We start from the raw sequence: 22,908 nt of genomic DNA on the forward strand, positions 1-22,908 counted from the left end.
TGTTAATCTTAAAAATATTTAACTTAATTTTGTAAATATTTATGTCAAGCTAAATTTCAAGTACATAAAACATGATTAAGTTTCTGTGATGTTATGCATAGGAATATTATTCCAGGATGAAGGACAGAACTGTTAAATTTTGTATTCTTTCTTTGTGATTAAATATTTTATCTACTTCAATTGCAAATAATTTTTAATAAGGCTGTGTATCTGTACAGAGCACACTAAAATCTTTCACTATGTCCTAATACTGAGGGCATAATTATAAAATAGATAAGAGAAAGAGTACTTGGAGCTACCTCCATAAAGAGCATTGGAGCCATTTAAGATCCTGTAATGCTATTTCTGTGATAAATTAACCAACATTTATGAATACAGTGACAGAAACGATCAAATAAATACACTGATAATGCCACTAGATTATTAGCTTTGACTATTCGTGCAGAATGGAGAGCTACCCACTAAAAAACAGCTTGCTCCTGTACCATGAGTGCTGAAGGTAGAAGGTTGGACTTGTCCAAGCAGAGCTATGTAGACAACAGGAAAACAGGTAATATTACAGCACGTCTGGAACTTTAATGTAGATGCACACACTAGTACAGGAAAAACTTTTGACTTTTGAAGGATTATTTGAATAAGGTTGGTATCAATAAGGAGAGAGAAGAAGGCTAAATGTAGCCAACAGTTGTCAAAGGAGAAGAATGGGAGTCTTATGATGGCTGAATGCAGAAGCGTCCGCAGTCTTCAGTTGAAGTTCATATCAGTACTAATCATTCACTTAATTACTAGACAACATGTTAATACATGTTTTAATATTGAAACTAGCATGTTATATGCAGCAAAGTTTTTTTGTATTTTCCTGTCAGCAATGTCTTTTTTTCACTTTCCACTGACACCTTTGTATCTCACTCTTTAATTCTGTGTGCATAAGATCACTTGTATAGTCTTATAGCCAGTAGGAAGAGTATTCACAAACTTCAGCTAACTGAAGTGAAACATAATTCTACAGTGGCAAATTACAGATTAAATTTTCCCTTCCCTTATTAATTTTTTCCTTCCCAGGGATTAGCTAATATAGATTAAAAACTTGCATTTTCCTCTCTTGAGAACATCTGAAAATATTCCTTTCCTTCTCTACAACCCCATCTATTACTTTAGATGTTTTATTTACCACATTTTACAGTCCTATGACAAAAAGTCTTGGAATGTAAATATGTTCTTGGATAGCTGCCCTAATGGATGAGATTATTCAGGCTTTCTTTAGAATATTTTTACACACCTCTCCACATTGTGAGTCTGGGTTAGAAGCAGAAGGAACTCAGTGCTCTGTGTTGTATAAGCAGTACCACAACAGCTGCATATGGGAGAACAACAGATGACAAAAGTAAAAGATGAGGATGAAAAAATAAAAAGCCAGCCAACAAAAACAAACAAACAAAGACACCCAACACCAACCAATCCTCCAAAGAACCAGCATAACACTAAGAGGAGAGGAAGAAAATAAGAAAGATGGAAGAACAAGAGCTGCTCATATTTGTGTTTGGAAGAAGCAGAGGCCATACATCAAAAAACATTTAGTATAAGTATGAAATTAAGCTTCTTCAAATAACCCAATTCCTCCTCTGGAAAGAAATTAATACCAAAGTACATTCAGTATTTAAAATACAGCTGCTCTTGGTGTTTCATGCAAAGCATGGTCTAATTTTACAAAAGGGCATGTTTCCATGCTCATATAACACAAAAAAGCCTTGTAAAGTTTGTTTAAATGGTTGAGAACAAATACAGATATAATTTTAGAATCAACTCTGTAAACACTGTGCTGAAGACAAAATGTTTACAGAAAACAAGACAGTGGAAATAAAGTTAGGGACTAGAAAAAAGGCCAGAATTTTAAAGCCAGTGCTTCCTTCAATAAGAAATAGGCTAAAATATCTATTAAACATCTTACTGAATACAGTAATATCAGGGATAATTGCCATTTCTTAAGCAACAGACGTCGAGACTTTTAAAATAATGAGAAAAAATGTAAATATGTAATTGTGTAAAAGATGAATCAGAAGCAGTGCTTCAAAGTGCTTATATACCTTTCTCCAGTGTGATTATTGAATTTTTTCCAACAAAGAAATCAGGGGACTATAATAAAAAGTCATAATTCAATTCAATGGGTAGTAGAATAGTAAGAGATAGAGGTGCACCTTGCTGGAGGCCAAGCATGGCACTTTTAACACCAAGCTTTCATTACAGTCTGACTCAGTGAGGAAGGAGAGCTGAATTTAGTGAGTACTGTGCAATTCTCGAGGTGTGCTGGAGCAGCCAGCAGCTGGAATTCATCTACAACACAAGCTAGAGCATTTCTGTTTGTTTTTGCTTTAGCTGCATACTCCATTTTGTGTAGTATTTCACAACTGCCTGATGACACACTGCCTGGACTGGCAGAGACATTAATCATAGTGTCGAGCCAGATTTGTAAACAAGGAGCAACGCTTTTATTGAAAAGAAAGTAAGAGAAAAGTTGGTGGTTGAGGGTGGGAAAGGAAATGGTAGCCTGTGCTGAGATGATATTCTGTAAATGACCTAACTCTATCTTCAGTGTGATTTTATCTTATTATTGAATTCATATGCAGCCAAAGGTCTCAGTCTAGGCAGGACACTCACTGTCTAAATAAGAGTTTTAGCAGTTGTGCTAGTCCCATAATTGAATATTTTGTGCTTTTTTTCCTGGTTTGCTTCTAAGTGCAACGGCAATGAATTGTTGTATAACTGATGATGAGCAAGTTTAATTAACCTCTAACGATAACCTTTTCAAACCCCTTGACTGAAGAATTTCGTTGATTATTAAGTTTGATTCCTTGAAACATTACAGAACTACAGTAACAAGCTGAACAAACTATTGGGTTATTTCTTCGTAATCTAGTAAAACACACACAGCACATGTACCTGACAGGCAACTGTCACATAGTTCGTGTAACTCTGAGAAAGACACTTTAACTACTTTTGTTTCTTTCCCACTCTTTGTTTCTCAGTTTTACAGCTGGGGGCTGATGGGATAAACCTTGTGTACATGTTGGAAACCTCAATGAAAGGAGCTAAGCTTTTTTTTTTGCAGACACGTCAGACGTAGTAGAGCAGCTCTGGCAGAAATGTGAGGAGCAGTGACCTCAGGTACAGCTGGATTGGAAGGAGGATGTGTGCTTATCCACACGCCTCCAGCAGAACAGCTCTGCAAGTGGCTTTCATTGTTTATACACTGAATTCCTCCTTCGCTGCTCACTGCCCTGCACGTTTCTCTCCATGCCCTTGACACAAATCTACCTTCCTCCCCCACTCCCCCATACAGTTGCTATAAGCATTTCTTTTCTTACCATACAAATCATATTGTGAGAAACAACATTCTGGCTGTGGAAAAAAGAATAAGTGAGGCCCAGTTCTTGTGAGGTGCTTACAGGGACTTGCAGTGGTGCTTGTTGTTGTTTGTTTGTCTTTCTTTTTAATGACATACTCGCAAACCTTGGCTCCTTAGCTCGTGGTCTTTCTTCACACACGTGTCAAGGGAGCCTCGTTGTTTCGTGTCACTCTGCATAAGGGAATCCACAACCTGTTGTAGCTCCGGTCTAACTTTAGAGGCAGTGAGCACCATTCGCAATGCTGACAGCCGAGGTGCGCTCAGAGGCACCGATATCTCGTCTCTCTCAATTCGGCCGTGCCGCCCTGTTGGCTCCGCGCTGCTCCGCTCACCTCCACATCAAGCCCCGCGCTGCCCGCCCCATCCCGCGCTGCCTCAGCAGTTCCCTCCGCCCCCGCACCGCGCGGCAAAACAACTCCCGGCTGACAGGCGGCCTCGAGCTGACGGTACCTGGGCCCGGGGCTGTGCTGCCGCTCTACAGGGCCGTTCCAGCCGCCCCCTTTCGTCCCGGCACCGTTTGCTGCTGGCCGAACTAAGTATGAGCGCTGTACAGACGTGCCAACGCCTCGTCAGCCCCCCGCTGGCCGCGCTCCCCTCAGGCGCTGGGCGGGACGAGGCAGCCCCTCGCTCACCTGAGGGAGCGCCCCCGCGGGCTCCTCCCCGGCGCAGCGCGGCGCGGCCCGGCGGGCCCGGCACCCCCTCCCCCGCAGGAGGGGCGGGCAGTCCGAGCTCGGCTCCGGCGGCGAGCGGGACTGGACGGGGGCGGCGGCGAGAGCGGCTCGGAGTTGTCGGAGAGGGCGACGGTGAGGAAAGCGGTGGAGACGGGGGCGTTGGGAACAGGGGGAGACAGCACGGAGTCGCCCGGATCTCCTCGCGGGGCAGACGGGGCGGGCGGAGGGCAGCGCGACCAGAGCGAAGCGGGCTCCCCGCGGGTCGCTGGCGTCCCCCCTCCTCGCTCCGTTAAGCGCGGCGCTTTCCGAAGGCCAGGGGCGCCGTGAGGGCGGCACGGTGCGGCTCTCCGCTCGGCCGTGCCTCGCAGCGGTGCTCCGGGCCTTCCTTCCCCCCGGCGCCCCTCGGGGCAGCGCGGCGAGCGGGGAGGGGCGCGATGGCAGCGGGCCGCGGGGACGGCGGCTGTCGGGAAAAGCGCTTCGGGCGAGCGCTGAACTTTTCTGCTCTGAAGGGGAGGGGTCTCTGCCGGGCCGGGCGGGGGCTGCAGTGCCTCTGCTGGCGGTGCTGCTGCGGGCCCCGCGCTCAGGTGAGCGGGCGCTGCGCGTTGGGCCGCGGCAAGTGGGCAGGTCGCCGTGCCCGCGTGCATTCCTCCGGGATTCCCCGCATTCCTGAGCAGGGGGCGCTCGGTTCGACTCCGACGGGCTCGGCTCCGTCGTACTCCGCAAATTGGAGTCTTGTTCCGAAGGGTGTGTCCGCCTTGTGTGTGTTCGCATCCGTGGGAAAGGCTCCGAGAGGCACTTCAGCCATTTGCGCTGCCCCATTAACTTTGCATCTGATACGTGGTTCATAGCCCTGCCGTCCGGTGACAACTCTGCCGGGAGGTCAGTGCTGCCCTACAGCTTTTGGGGTGAATCTGGATTAGCATCTGCCGTTGACAAAAGAATAGCTGTACGGCTTTTATCTTTTGCCTGTAAGTTTGCTTTAGTGTCCATTTCTTTGTGTTTTGGTTTGTTTTTTCTTTTTCTTTTAAAGCCAAATAGTTTTTTAAGTTCACTGCAGTAGGGTTGAACTAATTACCGAGGTAAGAATAGTGGAAACTTATCCTCGAAGATGGTTCTATTTATCTGAACGTTTATTTGCATACATTCACAAGATGAATCCTGTAGATGAATCAGAAACCCCGTAGGATACGGTGATTTGCGGTATCATTACAGATGATATCCATATGAATTGAGTGTCTGGTGTTTATTCTGACAACAAACTGTCACAAGGCTCACAGTTAAGGTTCTCTATAGAGCAAGTTTTAACAGACCTTTAAAACTTCTAGAAAAATGTAATTAAAATGGCAAAACCAAAATACTGATTAATTTTTCCAGGTGGTTTGTGAGAACTTGTTTTGCTAACAATTATATTTTCTAGACGTGTCATTATGAGATGGAATTCTTTTCCTCACCCAGAATAAATTGCCGTATACACACGCTATATGCTAAGCCAGGTTTGGTTACTGCAGAATAGTGTAAGAGGTGTATCATGCAGCTAATAAGATTTTGTTGTTGCTTTAAAAATGAAATTAGAGTGTAAGTTAGAGCTCAGGTCTTTTGTTTTGGAGAAAGACAAATGCAAACCTTCACATAGAGTGCTGAGCTGTGCCATTAGCGGGGTGATAGGCAGTGTGTTGTACCAAGGAGATAAAGAAATGTGTCATGTTACTAGTGGGAGCTGTAATACTTCTATTGCACGTTATTCTTTCCCTGGGACACAGTCTGCTCTACTCGCACATAAACTCTTTGGAAGATGTGCTTTTCTCTGTGTGTCTGTTTACAGACTTTAAATGGAAAAACTCAGTGTAGCATTAGGAAGCAGTTTTTGTTACTTTGATTTAAAATTCACATGCAATGTTAAGATGGATCACCTTCCACGTGGTAAATGATAACTATTAGTAGAGGAAAATGTTTTATTATAGGTTAACACTGTAAGTTCTTTTAAAAACCTGATTTGTTGCATACATTTAAAATACAGAATTGTTTTTCATATGTATTAATAGACAAAAAGAAGTCATAGTTGGTTGATGCGTACCTTGAATTGCAGATGAAATTGTTTCTAAACCCACTAGAAAGGATTATTTTTGCAAATGTCCATAATGTTCTGATAGTCATGAGGAGGGAGGGGCATTCATTGCTAATCTGTTTGCTTACAGAATTTGTGGTAATATCCCATAGAGATTGGCTTGGGCTGCCTGAATTGCCTACAGGCAAACCAACTTATTTCAGTGTCTGTTAATTGCAGTATTAGGTTCTCACTATCGCTAATAAAATGTTTGAGAATACACAGAAGTTTCCTTTGGTGAGGTGTATACCAGAGATATGGAATTTAACTCATAGTAATAATGGTCTGTGGTGCAGTGATGGATCGCATGTGAGGAATTCTACCACAGTAAAAAGATGACAAGGCAGAAAACAAAGAGTTGGTGACAGTAGTCTGTTTCTTCTTCTGCACTGTGTAATAGGAAGTTGATCTTTCTGGGAGTATTGGTGAAACTGGTTTGACTAGAGCCTGCAGTGTAATCTGAAAGGTGTAGATGAAGTGGCATGACCTCGAACTTGAGTTTTTAAATTGTTGTGAAGCAGCATGAGTTGAATGTTTTTGCAAACCTCGCTGCATGTGGTTTGGTAAGTCTGGACTGCACTGGGCAGATTCCTGTATAAAAATACCAACCTTAAGGATTTGAAGGTCTAATAATTCTGCAGATGTGAGAAATGACCCCAGTGTAGTGCAGCATTGCTTCATTGTCAGCCTGGTGTTTTACCATTCCTGCTTTTTTTGAATACATCGTCTTAGTGGTATTTTGTCATTATCTCACCTTTTTACTGTGTTGAAAATACGAAAATGTGTCTGTTAATATCAAGTACCTGAGCCCAATTGTACAAAATGGCCTTCAGCCTCATGTAGTGTCTACCTGTCTAAATGGAGGGAGGATATCGTAGTTCATAGGTGCTTTTTGTAAGTCTTGAATGCTGTGTTGGTAATACGTGCTTGAGATAAATTACTACTGCTGATGTTTCAGGCCTTCCTTAATGAAAGGATGGAGAATTCTTCCTGTGGAAGAATGTTTAGTTGCCAGTCTGTTGCATGAGGGAAGGCGCTGTTTGTGTTCCAGGAGTATTGTTTCAGGCATGTTCATTTGGAAACATTAACACATTTCAGAGATCTGACTTGGATTCTTGGAGTGAGTAAAATCTAAATAGTGGTATGTTTCTCTGTGTGTGAGTGTAACAATTTAATGCTTCAACCTGAGAAATTAACGTGTTAGGAATGTGTGTACTGAAGATCTAGTGAAGTGGTAGTCATGGAGTCACCACTGTTTGGGATTAGAGCTCAGTGTATTGCTGTGACCCTGGACCATCTCTGCCAACAGTGCTGGCAGCCTTCTTGAAGGAGTTCATCCAAGTGTGGCCTTAAAACCTTCTGCTTTAGGAGAAATTGAATGGAGGATGAAAACCATAGCTGACCATTTTAAATAACTAGTGTAATTTTTTTGGGTGTATGCTTTTAATTTCTTTTGTTATTGTCGTTTTTTTGCTAACATGAACTCTGTTTTCAAAATTAAATTGATCCATCTCCTGTATTTCCAAGACCCGTTAGCTAAACTGATGGTAATAATGAATATTCTCTAATAACTTTGTCATATTCTGCTTAGTTTTGTTGAAAACGGAGAGAAATAGAGATGAAGAGGTGTTTTGGAATGCACTTTCTTAAACAAACAAAAACCAACTGATCAAAAAAACACCACCAAAAAGTGCCAGCAAGATTAGTGAGACTGGAGGATGCCTAAGGTATGTCTGAAACTGCCCCTTTTTGTGAGGGTCCCCGTACTCTGTCATGCAGGCATGCTAGGAGTCATTTCCATCCCAATGGCTGCATGACTCTCAGCTGTCTGAGCATGGTAAGAGTTTTACTCCAGGAATTTGCAAAACTGAATAATTCTTTAGTACTTACACCATTTTAATGTAGCTAACGTGTTAATGTGAATGTGAACGGGAGACTTGTTGACCAGGCTGCCTTTGCGTGCGCATTCGTGTGCGTCTGTGTGCCTGTGGCATTTTGTATGTGTGTACGTGTGCATACATAAACTCAGTAATTCCAAGCAGTTGAAGTTTAATAGAAGAGAAAAATGCTCTACACGTAATACGACTCAAAAGTGGATAAAGACTTGTTATCTATTTTAACATAAAACATAAGGTAGAAGTGGGGAAATGTTTTCAGTGATGTGAATCAAGTTCAGAATATTTTGTTAGACCTTCAGAAGCTGTTACTGGGCGGGGGTACGCCTTCATGTAGTAATTTGCAGACCATTAGCTGTTCCATCAACACAACAAATGTCTAGTATTTGCTCCCCTAATTGGTTCAGCAGCAGCCTTTATTTACAAGAACGGTTGGTATGTAAAGTTACATACAGTTCCTCAAACGCTTGAAGCCTGATAATGAAGCTCTCTCACTTCCCCCCAGCAATTAATGCTTTTCCCGTGTGAGGGTGAGAAGAGTGATGACCTGTGGAAACTGGTTCAGCTGGAGCTCAGTGTACAAGCAGGGCCAGCACTGTGCAGCTCTGTCTGCTTATTTTTCATAAGTCCTTCAAGTGATGCATCTGCTGGAGCGGTCCAGCACTGTATGAAGCCGCCTTCCTCCGTGGAATTATCTAGTCTCTGTCCTCTGCTCAAGTATATATTCCTCTCAGACTGAGCCATGATATCATCTTGTTGTCTCGTGGCTGGGCTCAGAGCCCACAGTTCAGACTGCGTATTGAGGTTCTAAAATCCATGGTAGGGTTTGCTGAAAGAGGCTGGTGTTTGAAGAATACAATATAATTAAAACTGAGCATGACAGTAGAAAAATGGGAGCCATAACCACTGTGAATACACATGAAGCCACGGCCTTATGTTGGCTGTGTAAAACAGACTCCTAAAGTCTCCTTTATGTGTAGTTTTTGCATTTAAATACTTGCAGGTATCTTTTTAGAGATTAATTTTTTTGTGTGTGTCTTCATATAGGTTAGTTATACACCTTAGTCTCTGTATGAGTTGTACTAGTATAGCTCCTCGTATTTAGGAATCAGCTCCACACATGTAATGAAGGTTGTGCTGGTTGCAGCTGTGTGGGTCAGTGGTATTGCTGTAAGTATGGTTTGTATAGTCAAGGTTGTTCTGTGTGGAAATACTGAGAAGAAAGTCTGGTGATACATAATGCTGAAGTACGTAAGCTAAAAAACAATTTGAAATAGGGGAATATTTTTTGAATTTAATATTATGAATAATACTGTATTCTTAAAGCACTGGCAAAACTAATGAAGGTTGCTCTAATCCTGATTGTGCTTTTCTTTTTTTGGCACGGGCTTTCTACAAGACACTGTAATTTTAACAAACTTGATCTTTTTGTCCGAGTAGAAATATCAACAGGATACGCCCTCTTCTATTTAAACAGTAATGGTATCATTGGGATGTAATAAGATAATTTCCTTTGGAACAAAATACAAAGTTTCTAAGACTGACAATTGGAGGAAAAAGTAGTGAAACAACATAGAACCTCTTGTGGAGTGAGTATAATCACATCAGATGTTTGGATACAAACCAGCTATTGTATTTGAAATCACAGACTGTTTTTAGAATCTGTGAGTATCTTTGTGTTACTGACTTGTTGTTTCTGTCAGTTCTTCAATAGATATGAAACCATAGAATTTGATCAACTAGAACAAACTGCATACAATAAAAAATAATCTTCTTTGTTATCTTTTTTTAACCTTCTCTTTTTTAATTTGTCACTAAAAAAAGTTGAGTGTGGTTGTATCATGTATATAATTAATTCTGAGATAAGTATTTACAAAGTTTTGTTGTTTTCTTGCTTTTGAGTTTATAAAAGTTAATTGTACTGCAGTGGTGTCGGATACTGATGTGCAAACTGATAGCCCCGATAGGCTTGATTCAGTGCTTCTGGGAGGGGAAAAGAGAAAAAAGAGCTTGTGCAGGTGTATGTTGTGCAGCTTCTGTAGGAGACAGACCAGTATTGTGGCATAAGTACATGTATGCCAGTACTTGTACTTATGTAAAGCTTGTACCAGCTATTAAAAAGTATAGTGTTCCACCTTCCAGAAGTGATTTTACTGAATACCGGAGTGTGTGTGAATGGGATAAGTTGATACAGAAGACACAAACTATTTCATATAGATGTTGTGTTCTGTGTTTGTATTTTATTGTGTTTCAGTTTCTGATCAATTGCCTTTTGTTTAGGATTCGGGAGAGTCCGGCAAATTATTGTTTCATAAAGAAAAAGAACATGTGAATTAATGGTAAGGCAGAATAATGTGGGAAGTATTGAGGCTTTTGGAGCATTTTTTAAAATCATTATAAAAAACGAAGACTTTCATTTCCACTGAGAAAGCCAGGTTACTAGGTCACATGATTCTTCTTCTGGGGATAAATCCTGTGAAATAGTGACTTAATTGAATTCATATGTAGTAGATTAAGAAAATGGGATATGCGTTATTTCCTTTTCTTCAAGTAAACTTTGACAATTTATGAGACCTGAGGATCTGCCAAAATGTCTTGTTGTTGACTCACAGCCACTGAAGCAGATTTTCCTTTGGAAATAAATAAATAAATCGACAGACAAAACCTGTTAGTTGTCACACAGCTCCAGCATTTAGCTAATCTGTTGCGCAGTTTCATGGAGCTAACAATATGTTTTAAACTCGAGACATTTAGACTTCCTCTCACACAACATTTTTTAGCCAGAGGGAGTATAAGCCAAGGAAGGGAGCAGTATTGTTAGGCCCAGCTTTTACTCTCACTGCTGTGAATAGTTCTTTCTATTCAGTCTTTCTCAAAGACAGCTCTTTTCCTGTCCCTGAAGGGGTGGCTGTTAACATTATATTTTACTAGTTGAATGCCTGAATAAAGTTGTTTAATGTTTGGACAGAGCTGAAACTGAAATTGTCATCTCTGAAAGCAGCAAATGTAAGACTTAACCACTGCTTTTCAGGAGAAATGTATGAAATATTAGTAATCCATGTTAGCCTAACCATGCCTGCTTGCTTTTGCTAAGAGCTATGGAAAAAAGTGTTACTTGGAATTCTTCCTCATGTAGGATATTCTGGCAGCATCCTTAGGCTGCTGTCTGAAATCTGAACAGAGAATGATACAAATAGTAGTGAAAGTGATTGATTCCGAAATTCTGAAATACTCCCTTGCTAAAATGTAATGCTGAACAGTTCCTACTGCTTGACTTGTCTGTGGTTCAGGACTACTGTATTTAATCACAGCTTGACTTAAAAAACAAACAAAAACCCCACAGCCATGTCCCATACCTACATGGATCCAGGTGTTGAGGGTGCCAAGGTTTACTGAGATTGCCAGTTTGTATCATAACTTTGTTTCACTTTAATTTACAGCTTTCACATTCCACTTTTCTACCTTCCACTCTCCTGCAAGCAGATCAGGTGAGCTCAGCTACCCGAGCTGTATTGGCTAAAGGGATCAGACTGCAGCACAGGCCTGTTTTCCTCTTGCAGAAAGCCTCAGATTGTAGGTAGCATTGACAGTGATTTAGTTTCCCCTAATGCTTTCAGGGCTTATTTATGACATTGTGTTCCACCAAGTGTAAAAACATTACAGTTTTGGTCTTTCCATGAATTATCCTATCTGCTTCCTTTTCTGTATCCTCACAGTATGCAAGTTTTCCTTCCTTTTCTCTCCCAAGTTATTTCCTGTTCTTTTTTTCATGGCACTGTGGTTTGTTAATGACCTGACACCCACTTTGTCTGCTATTGCTGGTGCTTTCTGAACAGTCAGCTGGAGAGCAAACTCCATGTTATGTAAAGTGGGAGGATGGTTCCATCCAGTTGTTTTTCTATGTGTGTAAAAATCTGGACTAAGCATCCATGAACTGTTAAAAAAGAGGTATGGATAGAGCTACATAGGTTTAAATTTTTCAAAAGTCATTTGGCAGTTTGGAGATCTTCATTAGTCCAAGAGCAAGAATTAGTTTAAAAACAAATAACTTGAGAACAAGAGCATTTATCTAAATTCACTCTTGCAGAAAGAAGATAGTGGTATGCCCTAATCCTCCTTTAATGAAAAATATTCAGCTAATTCAGTTTATAGGAGTCTCAAGCTTATGACATTGGATATGAGAGATTTCCTATATTTCTGTTCTCAAGAGAACCAGGGGAGAGTCCTAGAGAGCTGGGGAAAGTGGAAGGGCTGGATCCCGTGTATTTCCTGCAGTAGATGTATGAAAGGGGAGAATACACATTTTGACACAGTATCCATGAGGGATCAGTAGCTTTCTGAGAATGCCAGGGAATGGGTCTGCTGGTGGGACCTAGAAATAGTGCGTACCCATGTGGCAGTTAGCATCTCTATATTTTCTCTGACTGTCCTGTGCAGCCAGTTGCTTGCATGCTGGAAGCAGAAATTGTGAGGTACTTTATTACAGATATGCTAGAGGCATGCTTAGTAATTAGGGTGTAGGAGACGAGAAAACAACCCTCATATATATGCAGAGCGTGGCATTTAGCAGGATTGGGAAGCCTCATTTTTGGACAAATCTTTCTTGAAGATTTGGCTAAATAAGAATTGAACTGGATGAGTGGACATAATTCCATGCCATAATATTAGGAAGGCTGCATAGCTGCTGGAGCAATCAGCCATCTCTGGTACAGGAGGATGTTTCTCAAAGGCACTTTTTTCTATTCATTTTGGCAGGAAGAGCTGTAGGGGTTCCAAATGGCATAGGTTTTGTTTTGTAAGGTTGGTCTCAAGTAACACATGGTAGCCTGCATTAAAATAGGTGGTGCTAGCTGTGAAAGGATGTGTTTTAGGGGCATTAAAAAAAAACCAAAAACAACAGAAGTTTTTGACCTGTTAAACCTTGTGTTCTACTCCCATGTTACTTAGCAAGGTATCATATCACCACTGTAGAACAAACTGCTACAGAATAAAATGCAAAGTAATTGACTTTTCAGACATTAGAATCTCTCCCGTGTTATATTTTTTGTTCTTGGCAAAAATAAATTGTTAAGAAAAATGTGACCATTTCTTGGTATTGGTATAATTACCAATGACTATCATGATAACTTGAGGCTGCTACTTAAAATGGGCGTTTAAAAGCCCTCAAGAAGGCTTATTTTAAAAAGGAAATGCCGCTGAGAGTTTTTTGTGGCTGATTTTTGTTGGTTCTCTCCCTCCCAACCCCCTCTTCCCTCAAAATGTTTCTAAATATTTCTGTCTTCTGAAAATGTAGTTAAAACGTGAATGAGTTGGGAATTTTGTGATCACCTTAAGCTGCTCCAAGGCCACGTTGCAGCCAGAATAGGTGATCCTATCATAGTGCCTTGCTTGCTGATCTGATAGAAAACTTTTCTCTTTTTTTTCCAGTTCAGTAAAGCTGATCTGGGTCGCTATGTAGCTGCATGCTTGTTGGCTTTGTCATGAAGAGAACGAGAGGGATTGTACAGCTGAGATAACAGAGTGCCAGAACTGCTGCTCTTGGGGGTTGTGTGTTGTGGGCTGTGTTGCTTTAAACCAGTGGGTAAAATGCAGCGTTGAAGTGAAGCACTTGTCAAGCCAGTGTATTCTGAACAATTTTCAAGGCTATTTCATTGAAAATGATCCTTTTGCTTAAATTTCAAGTTAGTTTTCTGGGAAATACAATGAATCCTCTCCCCTTGTATGTGTAAACCTCGTATGGAGTAATCACTGTGTCTGAAGCACTGTTTCCTGGATCTTTAATTTTGTGTTCTTCTGAACTTCAGCTAAATGTTTTTACTGACCTTGTTGATGAGTAAATCCAGCTGTTGAAGTTCATGTTGTAACTGTAGATAACAGTGATTGTTTTTTGTTTGAATGTTTGCAAGTTTTCAGGTAAACTTTGTTGCTCAGTAAAATTTGAGATGTTATGAACAGCAGATAAAGTTACCATTCAGAAGATAGAAATATACTTCTGTTCTAAATTGCAGCTGAATTTTTCATATCTGAAAGACAGTGGTAATTCCATGTCCTTGACTATTCTCTGTCATTTTAGTTACGTATTTTCAAAGTAAAATAATTTGTTGCAGTAGCTGTTTATTATGTCCTGGTTAATTTGTACACGCTGTTGTGATATTTTATTCACAAAAAGAAGATAAGAACTGATCTTGTAAAATAACAATATGGCACAGTTCTACTGAATTAAGCATTTATACATAGTTGTTATGTCTTTTTTTTTTTTTTTTTTAATATTTCCATAGTATTATGATTATTTTGTATTCTTTTTCAAAATCATTTGAGACTACACATAAAATTACTAACAGGGTTATATTACTTAATTGCAAAGTGCTATTGTGCTGGAAAACCTGAATTTAGAATTTGCTGTTTTAAAAAAACCAACAAACACCACCAACAAAAATCCACCCCACCAAAAACCACTTTCTTTTTTTTTTTTTTAAATAACTACAAGAAGACAAGAAGCAGCTACACCAATGGGAAAAATAACTTTTTAAGTCCTGTTAAAATGTCTAACCTCTTTTCATAAGCTTAAGAGTAAACAGACTGTTCTGTCATAACATTTGATAGCTTTGGCAGACTTAAAGAGGATTAAAACAAGGCAGTTGTAGCTGTCAGTGCCCCCAGCTGTCATCTACTACCTCTATCTGATGTCAGAATTTCAGTAATTTGTATATTATACAAATAAATATATATGTGCTGATTTCTTCAGATGAAGCAATTCTACTGTTGAGGAAGAGCTGGAGTTGGTTTTTAGGGAGAAGAGGTTTTTGAGGGGAGAAAGAAGAATGGATTGCAAACTAGAATAACACTTAGTATTCAACCAGACTTTTAAATTTGCTCTTTGGAAAAAAATGATACAATTCTGCTGTTTATTGAGTTATTTCTGGGGGAAATGATTCACACAGATACTACAAGTGAAATGATTACAGAGGTTTTTCCTTGTTTCAGTTTCCCCTTAATTATTATTCATCTTCATTTAGTGATCTTGGGTTTGTTAAGGTTCACTGATTGCTCAACTCTCCAGCTTAGTTCAAAAGTTTATTTGCTTCTTTTAGGAGCAAACTATTTTTTTTCCTCCAAAATGAATAAAATAAAAATCGCCATAGAATGACAAAACTAGAGAAGCAGTGACATTTCCACTTCTGAAAACAAATGCTGAAAGCAAAGTCCATATAAGCACAACTCAAAGGTGTAAGGATATTGACCTCTCTGGCGGTGCTGTAGTTATGTAATAGTCACAACCTAAAAATGTCTGGCTGTGTTTCGCTCTCCCAGGCTTACGCTTAAATGTTTGTATGGCTGATACTAACTGTTGGCTACATTTGCAAAGGCTACAGACTTGGTGAATATAGTAGAGATGCTCAAAATAAGAATTGCTTTGACTCAAAAGATTGCACTAGGGTTGGTTATATGTGAAATCTAAATGGTTATTTCGTAACAGTTGCATTCATAAAATAACATTGCATTTGATCTAGAATTGGTTAGTCACGTGTTTGTTTCACAGTGTATGTCCTTTGGGCTTTGTATAGCTTGTATACTGATTTCATTCAGTGTTAGTCTTCAGAGTTGCACTGAATGGCTAATTAAAGTAATTAATTAAATAATATATATTTAATTTTTAATTTTTATTTTTTAATTCAGCTGTAATCTTCTGATATCATGGAGCCATATTTTGCTGGTTATAAGCCGCAGGACTACGAAGTTACTCTTGAACTTGCAAGTGAGGAGATTCAGAAAAACAGAAATGGGCAAAATTCTAAGACAGGATCTTATGGTGTCAGTATTAGAGTGCAAGGAATTGATGGACATCCTTACATAGTACTAAACAATACAGAAGGATGTTTGTCAGAAAATCCTCCTCCTTCTGGAAAAGAACATCAGGTCATTTCTCAGACTATAAACCAGTCCATCACAGACTCCAATGCTGCTTTTAAATTAGAAGACAAAAACAATGAACACACAGATTTTCCTGGAACACAGCATGTGCAACCCTGTACGTTTAAAAGCCTAAAGATAACCAATCCAGATGAAAATGAAAGTGGAATATCAGATTTTAAAGATGGGGCATTGAAATCCTCCAACTTGTTAAACTTTCAAAGACATCCTGAGCTTTTACGGCCTTATGATCCTGAGAAAAATAACTTGAACTTGGAAATTTGCCAGTCTTCTGTGTGCAGTAAATCTACATCTTTTGCAAATGAAGATAAAACTGAAGTGAAGCCTTGGATTTCTTCTTCTAAAATCATATCCTTACAGAAAACAAATGCGTATCTTGCAGAGTCGACCAAAGCAAATTCAAAAAAAATACATTTGAACCGGACAGTAGGCATAGAAGACCAAAACAAGCAGGTGTTGGATTGTCCTGGTAGCATAATCAGCCCCAATGAGGTGGGTGTTTCAGAATCATTTTCATCTACGGGAAAATCCCCATGTCTTAGTCCTGCTGCTTATCCTGAAACAAGGAAGCCTAGACCAGATGTACTTCCCTTTCGCAGACAAGACTCATCTGGGCCAGTGTTGGACTCGCGAAGATCGTCATCTTCATCAGCTACTCCCACTTCTGCAAATTCATTATACAGGTTTTTACTTGATGATCAAGAGTATGCGATCTATGCAGATAATGTTAATCGACATGAAAACAGAAGATACATCCCATTTTTGCCTGGGACTGGTCGTGATATTTACACTGGTTCACTTCCAGGAGTAGATCAGCTAATTGAGAAGTTCGATAAGAAAGTTGAATCTCATAAAAGAGGTAGGCCAGGAAAAAGGAATAGAATTCATCCAGATGATCGTAAAAGGTCAAGAAGCGTTGACAGCGCCTTGTCATTAGAGCTTGATATGAATTCAGATTATTTGGGTGAAGTGAGTAAAAGCTTAGGTAAGTCAACTGAGCACTTGCTAAAACCATCTGAAGTTTGCTTCCAGAAGCAGTTATCCAGAGATCAGAAGCCGCCTTCCAAAGAGATGAAAATTTCTGCTCGAAGTATTGGAAAGCTGCAGATGCCTGATAAAGACTCTCAGAACAGTCATTTCAGTTCTTTGCAGCATCTTAAACAAAATGGAGATAATACTGAGAGTTTCACATTTAGGTCTTCAACACTTCCAGGACAGAAAAAGAGAGAGGAAGCTAAAACAGTAACTTCGACTCTGCTGTTGCCAAATAGAATCACAGTTCCACCTGATTCAGGAGCCAAAAAGATTTCTCTAAAAACATTTTCATCCGTCCCTAATATACAGGTAATTTTGTATTTACTCTATAGTTTTTCCATGTAGCATACTATGATTTTTATACTGCCAGGTTCATGTTTTTCTGTTATTCTTTAGAACAAACTTAAATGATTTAATACTTCCAAATAAGATAGCAGAATATTTTAAATACAAAAATTAGTCCCATAGTTGAGGGCATAGAAAGCATGTTTTGAAAACAATCATATTCATGTCTGGCTGAAAGAAGACAGTAGAGACAAGGAGGGTTACTGTAAATGAAGTTGTGGTGATTCATAAGCATAAATGCATGAAAACAGAATGCTAAAGTCTGTGCAGTTCTAAACAAAATGATGCTCTTTCTTTTGGTGCAGTGTAAGCTTCCTTCTTTCAGTAAGCCCGAAATCCAGTGAATCTCAGTGAAGCTGGGCTCCACAGAATGTAAATTTCTTCAGAATAGAATGTAATGGATAACTTAAATTGTAAGAATTGTATGTACAACAGTCTTAGGATTATACTTCTTGATATTTTATCCTTTCAGGCAACACCTGATCTCTTAAAAGGCCAGCAAGACGTTGCACATCAAACAAATGAAGAGACTGCTAAACAAATACTTTACAATTACCTTAAAGAAGGGTTAGTAAGCATAATTAACTTTTAGAGGGGAGGTTATGTTTTCTCAGTGTTTACTTTCAATTACATTTAAAGTATGAAGCTGTAAAATCAAAGCTGGTACTATATTAGATTACTCTTTTGTAGTTTTATATCTTTGCTGTGTCCAGTAAGGCATGGTAGGATGTTGAAAAGCTAATCGGGACTTAATTAAGGTATTGTTCAGGATTTGATTAAAAGTACTTGAAATTTGTGAATCAGATTTTTTTTTTTCTTTTAAATTGTTTTGGAGTTAAATTTAATATGATGTTGCATTCCAAGAAGGATTTAAATAACACCTCATGGGAATTTAAGCTTACTGTTTGTTTGTTTAAAAAAAAACAACCAAACAAAAAACCCACAGAAAAAAACACATTGTGTTTTAAGGTTTGACAGAATTTTTCTTGTTTCTGTGCATGGAATAAGTTCTCCAACTGGAACTTCTTTTTTACATTGCATTTTCTAATGACAACTTATTAAAAAGGGAGGAAGGAAGGATGAATAAATTAAGATATACACGATACACTCATATTTCTTTGCATTTCTGAAGCTTCTCAGATGCAGTGTAGCTGATGTAGCTGTGGCAGCTGTTTAAGGGATACTTAATGGTGCAGTAGTCAGGACTTGAGAAACCTGTTAGTAATTACTTTTAATTTCAGTATATTGGTTGAGTAATTCTGAATGCATTTCTTTCCAGTTGTAGTCTTGTAGAGGAGAGCTGCAATTAAAGAGCTCAGTGATGATTTTTCAGAAAACATTTGGAATTGAAATTTTTCACAGCCTTTCTTCAGAGGATTTAATGAAATCATCTTTGAGATAATTTCTGACTTGTACATAGTAGATTATTATTATTTTTTTTAATAGCGGTGATTTTTTAATACTTTGGACACTTTTAATTTGTTTTGATACTAACAAAATAGTGCCTTTGATCATACTGTTGCTTTCTTCTCTGTATTTTAGAAGCACTGATAATGATGATGCAACAAAGAGGAAAGTCAACTTGGTTTTTGAGAAAATTCAGACTTTAAAGTCCAGAGCTGCTGGAAAAACACAGGTGAATTTGATTTTATTTTTATTTAACTGTTGCATTTCAGAGTTCAGCCAGTGCTTTAAAAGCTTTAATCCCTTCACTTGCTTCAGTGGGAGCATTCTTTCCTGTATTTTTCCAGTGATAAAGCTTAATGTTAATCATATGCTGAAATGCCTTACAGGATTTTATTTTTTAACAGTTAAAAAAGACTGTAAAGGTCTGCTGTGAGGACTGTGTCAGTGTTCGCTTATCAGATGAAAGAAATGCAAGCAGTAAATCTCATGGACATCAGAAGTTTGTTGCACTGAAAAAAAATGTTGGCTTTTATATAGATTTTAAAAATAATCTTGCTACATCTTCTGGTTAAAATGATGTATATTGGTACCTAAGTGGAGGTGGCATTTTAATACATAATTCAGAGAAAAAATTAATCTAGGAGGTTGTTTTAAAGTCATATGACCTTAATGCCATCAACATTCTGCTTCTTAAAAAGTTTTTGTTTCTGATGAGTGCTGTTTTTTCAGTCTTAAAGCAAAATGAAGAAACGTCCAGTTGTTGCAAAGATAGCACAAGAAGGAGGACTAAATGTTTACTTCTGGTGAATGTTTTATCCTAGTCTATAATTAGCCAAAATGAAAATATAAAACATATTTTTAGAAGTCCTTGGAAAATGAACTTGAAAATCTGTCTTGACTTGTGTATGAATTGCTTTGATGTCTGTGTAATTGGAGGTATCTCAGTAAAATTTGTCCCAAAGTATTAGTGATTTAATTCAGATGTTGCCTAACTTGAAGTTTGTTTTTAGATTTGTAATGTTTTCTGTACTATTGGCAGCATGCCTTCAGCAATTACTAAGAAGCTTTATGAAAATCAAAGCGCGGTTCCTTTGACAATATTAGTTTGTATGAAAAATCCCAGCTGATCTCAGGCAGTTGGTGCTATGCTTTATTGGTACTGCTTGTAGTTTCATTTTAGATCTAAAAACAAAACTGTCAAAGAACATCTTGCCATTGTGGGAAAAAGCATCTCTATGTAATTGTAGGTTTCTGATACTTCGGCTGAAGTGAAAGCTTTGATGGAGCAGAAAACTGAACTTGAAAGGAAAGTGGAAGAGTTGCAGAAAAAACTGGATCTAGAGATCACGGTACTGTATTGTTTTGTTATAAAGCTTTTGAATCTTTCAAATATATCTTTCTAATAAAGTGACAACTGGTCAATTGAATGTTGTACAGAAGGGAAGGCGTCTTTTGTTCGCTTTTCCAGTGTGTATTCTGTTTCAGACTTGAATATTAGGAATATTTTGTAAACTGTTGGTGCTTACATAATCATTATAGTTGCATAGGGTTCATTGCATTTCATGCATTCTAAACTGTTGTGTATGGAATTCATTATGTTTATGATAAAAGAACATTAACAATCCTCTGTGAGTTGCTGAAATGTGTGTAGATGTATCAGATAATTAGAACTGTTCTGCTTCATGTTATTTTCTGTCTGTCAAATATCAAAACCTTGATATGATTCTTTTCATATAATAAAAAATGAGTATTTATGCTTAGTCTATTATCTCACTGAACTTTTGGTGTACAAAACTTAGAATCAGCAAAATTGCAAAGAGGAGAGAGATGCTACACGAGCAAGCCTCCAAGATCTTCAGCTGCAACTTGATGAAAGTATAAGTGAAAAAGATGCCTTAAAAAAGAAGCTGGAAGAAAATGAGAAGGAACTCAGGCAAAACCTAGAGGAGTGAGTTCATTCTAGAAAACATATTCTTTGGAATTATAGCTCAGATTTCTTAGATTAAAGGTACCTGTGCCTTCCGAGCTTATTAATAGAATCAGACAGTGACATATCTTATTGTAGGAAATGTTTCTACCGTTTAAAAATTGAGTGTTTTCAGAATATCTTGAAGGAAAAGAAAGATTGCTGATTTATATATATCCTTTTACTACTAATTGTTTTTACTATTTTGTTGTCATTACACATGATTCAAATCTTTAAAATACAGGAATACTTGAATGCTTTAGTAAAAAATATTGTTCCAAGTTTAGAATACAATTTAACTTTCCACTTAATTATCTATTTAAAAGTACTCTCTCTCTTTTTTTTTTTTTTTCTCTTATGTTTCATTTTTCTGCCTCACGCCCTGTTCCCTTGTGTGGAACATGGGAGTAAATAAGTGTATTTTTTATTTATTTATTTTTTAACTACATGAAAGAACAAATTAGTATTCTTATAATTAAAAGAAAAAAAATCCCCTCTGATTTTTTTCTGATGAGGCTTTTTCAAGTGAAGATCGAGCAGGAAAAGCACCAGACTGAGATCAGAGACCTTCAAGACCAGCTCTCTGAGATGCACGATGAACTGGATAATGCAAAACATACTGATGAACGGGAAAAAGAGGTTCTGATTGAGGTTAGTTGTAAAGTAATAGAAAGGGGATAAAGAAGTTGAAATAATTGTGTAAAAAGTTGAAACCAAGAAACAGGAGAAGAAAAACATGCCTTAGTTTATCTGTGTAACATTCAATTCTGTTGACTGTTAAGAAACTGAAGTAGGAAAATTGTGCCTTACCTGATATACGGATGGAAGTTTCAGCAGAGTAGCAGAACAGAATTGAAAACTGTCCCCAGAAGATTCACTGACTGCATACTTCTTTCCCAGCAATTTGGCAAGGGGAAGTTATTTCTAGGGAAAACACTGGGGGAGGGAGTAAAAGGGTGTGGAGGCATAGCTTTGGTAGGGAAGCAGCACCTCTGGAAGTTCAACTGTTTTAAATTATGGAAGAACTTTATTCTTTCCAGCAGAAAAGTCAGCAAGGTGTTATCATTGCTTTCACTTATCTTGCAGTGTAGAAAACAAAGATCTTTGTTTTTATCTACCTCTTTGAACATGAAGGTAGGACTGAGGGAGTTGTTAAAATGCAAACTTATTTTGACTCCTGCTTTATTTGCATCCTTTGTAACATGTAATGCTGTCAAAATCTTTTTGTGGGTCTGTAGCATCAGATATATTCACCCCTTGTATAAAACATCAGTTACAGTTCTTATTATTCTAATCAGTTCTGATGATTTTGTTTTTCAGTAGATTTTTAGCATTCTGTAAAAGCTGCAAACAGTATGTTGCTTGTGAGAAACAAAATTGGCTTATTCTTAATTGTCTCTCTGAAACACAAACAGAGCAGGCATTGGAGCCACCTGAGTAACAATTGTATTTAGTTTTGGTTTTAATGTTCTTTAGGAGCTAATGCAAATGAAGCAGGATCTGCAAGAAATATTAATAGCAAAAGATCAACAAGAAGAAATTTTAAGAAAGAGGGAGCGGGAGCTTACAGCTTTAAAAGGAGCACTAAAAGAAGAAGTGTCTAGCCATGACATGGAGATGGACAAACTCAAAGAGCAACATGATAAAGAAATGCTAAATCTACAACAGAGCTTGGAGAAAGCAGCTGAGGTGAGATATGTGATTATAATTAATCTTTACAGGGCAAAATGCATCACTATATGCTTTTTTTTAACAAAATAAATAGATAAGGGTGTGGGCTAGGAGATTCGTAGCTTTGATACTGAGCTTTATTTCATACTTCAGCAATGTTCTGATTCTCTGTTGCAGCTAAAGTTTTGAACCCTTTCCTTACTTTTTGACTACATGGCTACATTTTTCCTTTGTTGCAAACTGAGAGACAACAGGTGAGGTAGTACAGAGGGCTTTTTACTTGCTTTTCTCGAGGCATCACTGAAATCTTGAGCATAATCTTAAGAGCGGCAGTGTGCCTTGCTCGGATGATAGTTTGGTTATTGTAGCAGTTCTCCACAGTTTGACTCATCCTTCTATCAGCTTCTTGTGTTACATTCTATTCCCTCGTTACACTGTCCCACCTTGCCTGTTGAACTACTTATTAGTGTTTTTTGGTT

General features: G+C 38.5%; 2 protein-coding genes across 17 annotated transcripts in view; one reads left to right on the forward strand and one right to left on the reverse strand.

The window, feature by feature from the left end:
• LOC146758463 (uncharacterized) overlaps window positions 1-4,920 on the reverse strand; it is a 30,325-nt gene extending 25,405 nt beyond the window's left edge. For 3 of the 7 annotated variants that reach the window (XM_085515642.1, XM_085515640.1, XM_085515637.1), the window contains exon 1: window positions 3,854-4,920. In XM_085515642.1, the coding sequence (XP_085371768.1) occupies window positions 3,973-4,920 (948 nt within the window). In that variant the 3' untranslated portion in view covers window positions 3,854-3,972. Of the gene's footprint in view, window positions 1-3,443 lie in introns of all 7 variants that reach the window. The other 4 variants (XM_085515644.1, XM_085515641.1, XM_085515638.1 and 1 more) reach the window with 2 other exon arrangements.
• Window positions 4,121-22,908, forward strand: part of CGNL1 (cingulin like 1) — a 47,801-nt gene continuing 29,013 nt past the window's right edge. For 4 of the 10 annotated variants that reach the window (XM_015872412.3, XM_015872417.3, XM_015872418.3 and 1 more), the window contains exons 1-8: window positions 4,121-4,206; window positions 15,751-17,349; window positions 17,858-17,952; window positions 18,928-19,021; window positions 20,040-20,141; window positions 20,592-20,740; window positions 21,274-21,409; window positions 22,235-22,447. In XM_015872412.3, coding sequence (XP_015727898.2) covers window positions 15,769-17,349; window positions 17,858-17,952; window positions 18,928-19,021; window positions 20,040-20,141; window positions 20,592-20,740; window positions 21,274-21,409; window positions 22,235-22,447 — 2,370 coding nt within the window. In that variant the 5' untranslated portion in view covers window positions 4,121-4,206; window positions 15,751-15,768. Of the gene's footprint in view, window positions 5,043-7,769; window positions 9,738-10,353; window positions 10,413-15,750; window positions 17,350-17,857; window positions 17,953-18,927; window positions 19,022-20,039; window positions 20,142-20,591; window positions 20,741-21,273; window positions 21,410-22,234; window positions 22,448-22,908 lie in introns of all 10 variants that reach the window. The other 6 variants (XM_085515597.1, XM_085515595.1, XM_085515596.1 and 3 more) reach the window with 6 other exon arrangements.

This window comes from Coturnix japonica, chromosome 14, assembly GCF_054131305.1.
Source record: "Coturnix japonica strain WE chromosome 14, WE-NBRP24, whole genome shotgun sequence".
Lineage (NCBI taxonomy): Eukaryota > Metazoa > Chordata > Aves > Galliformes > Phasianidae > Coturnix > Coturnix japonica.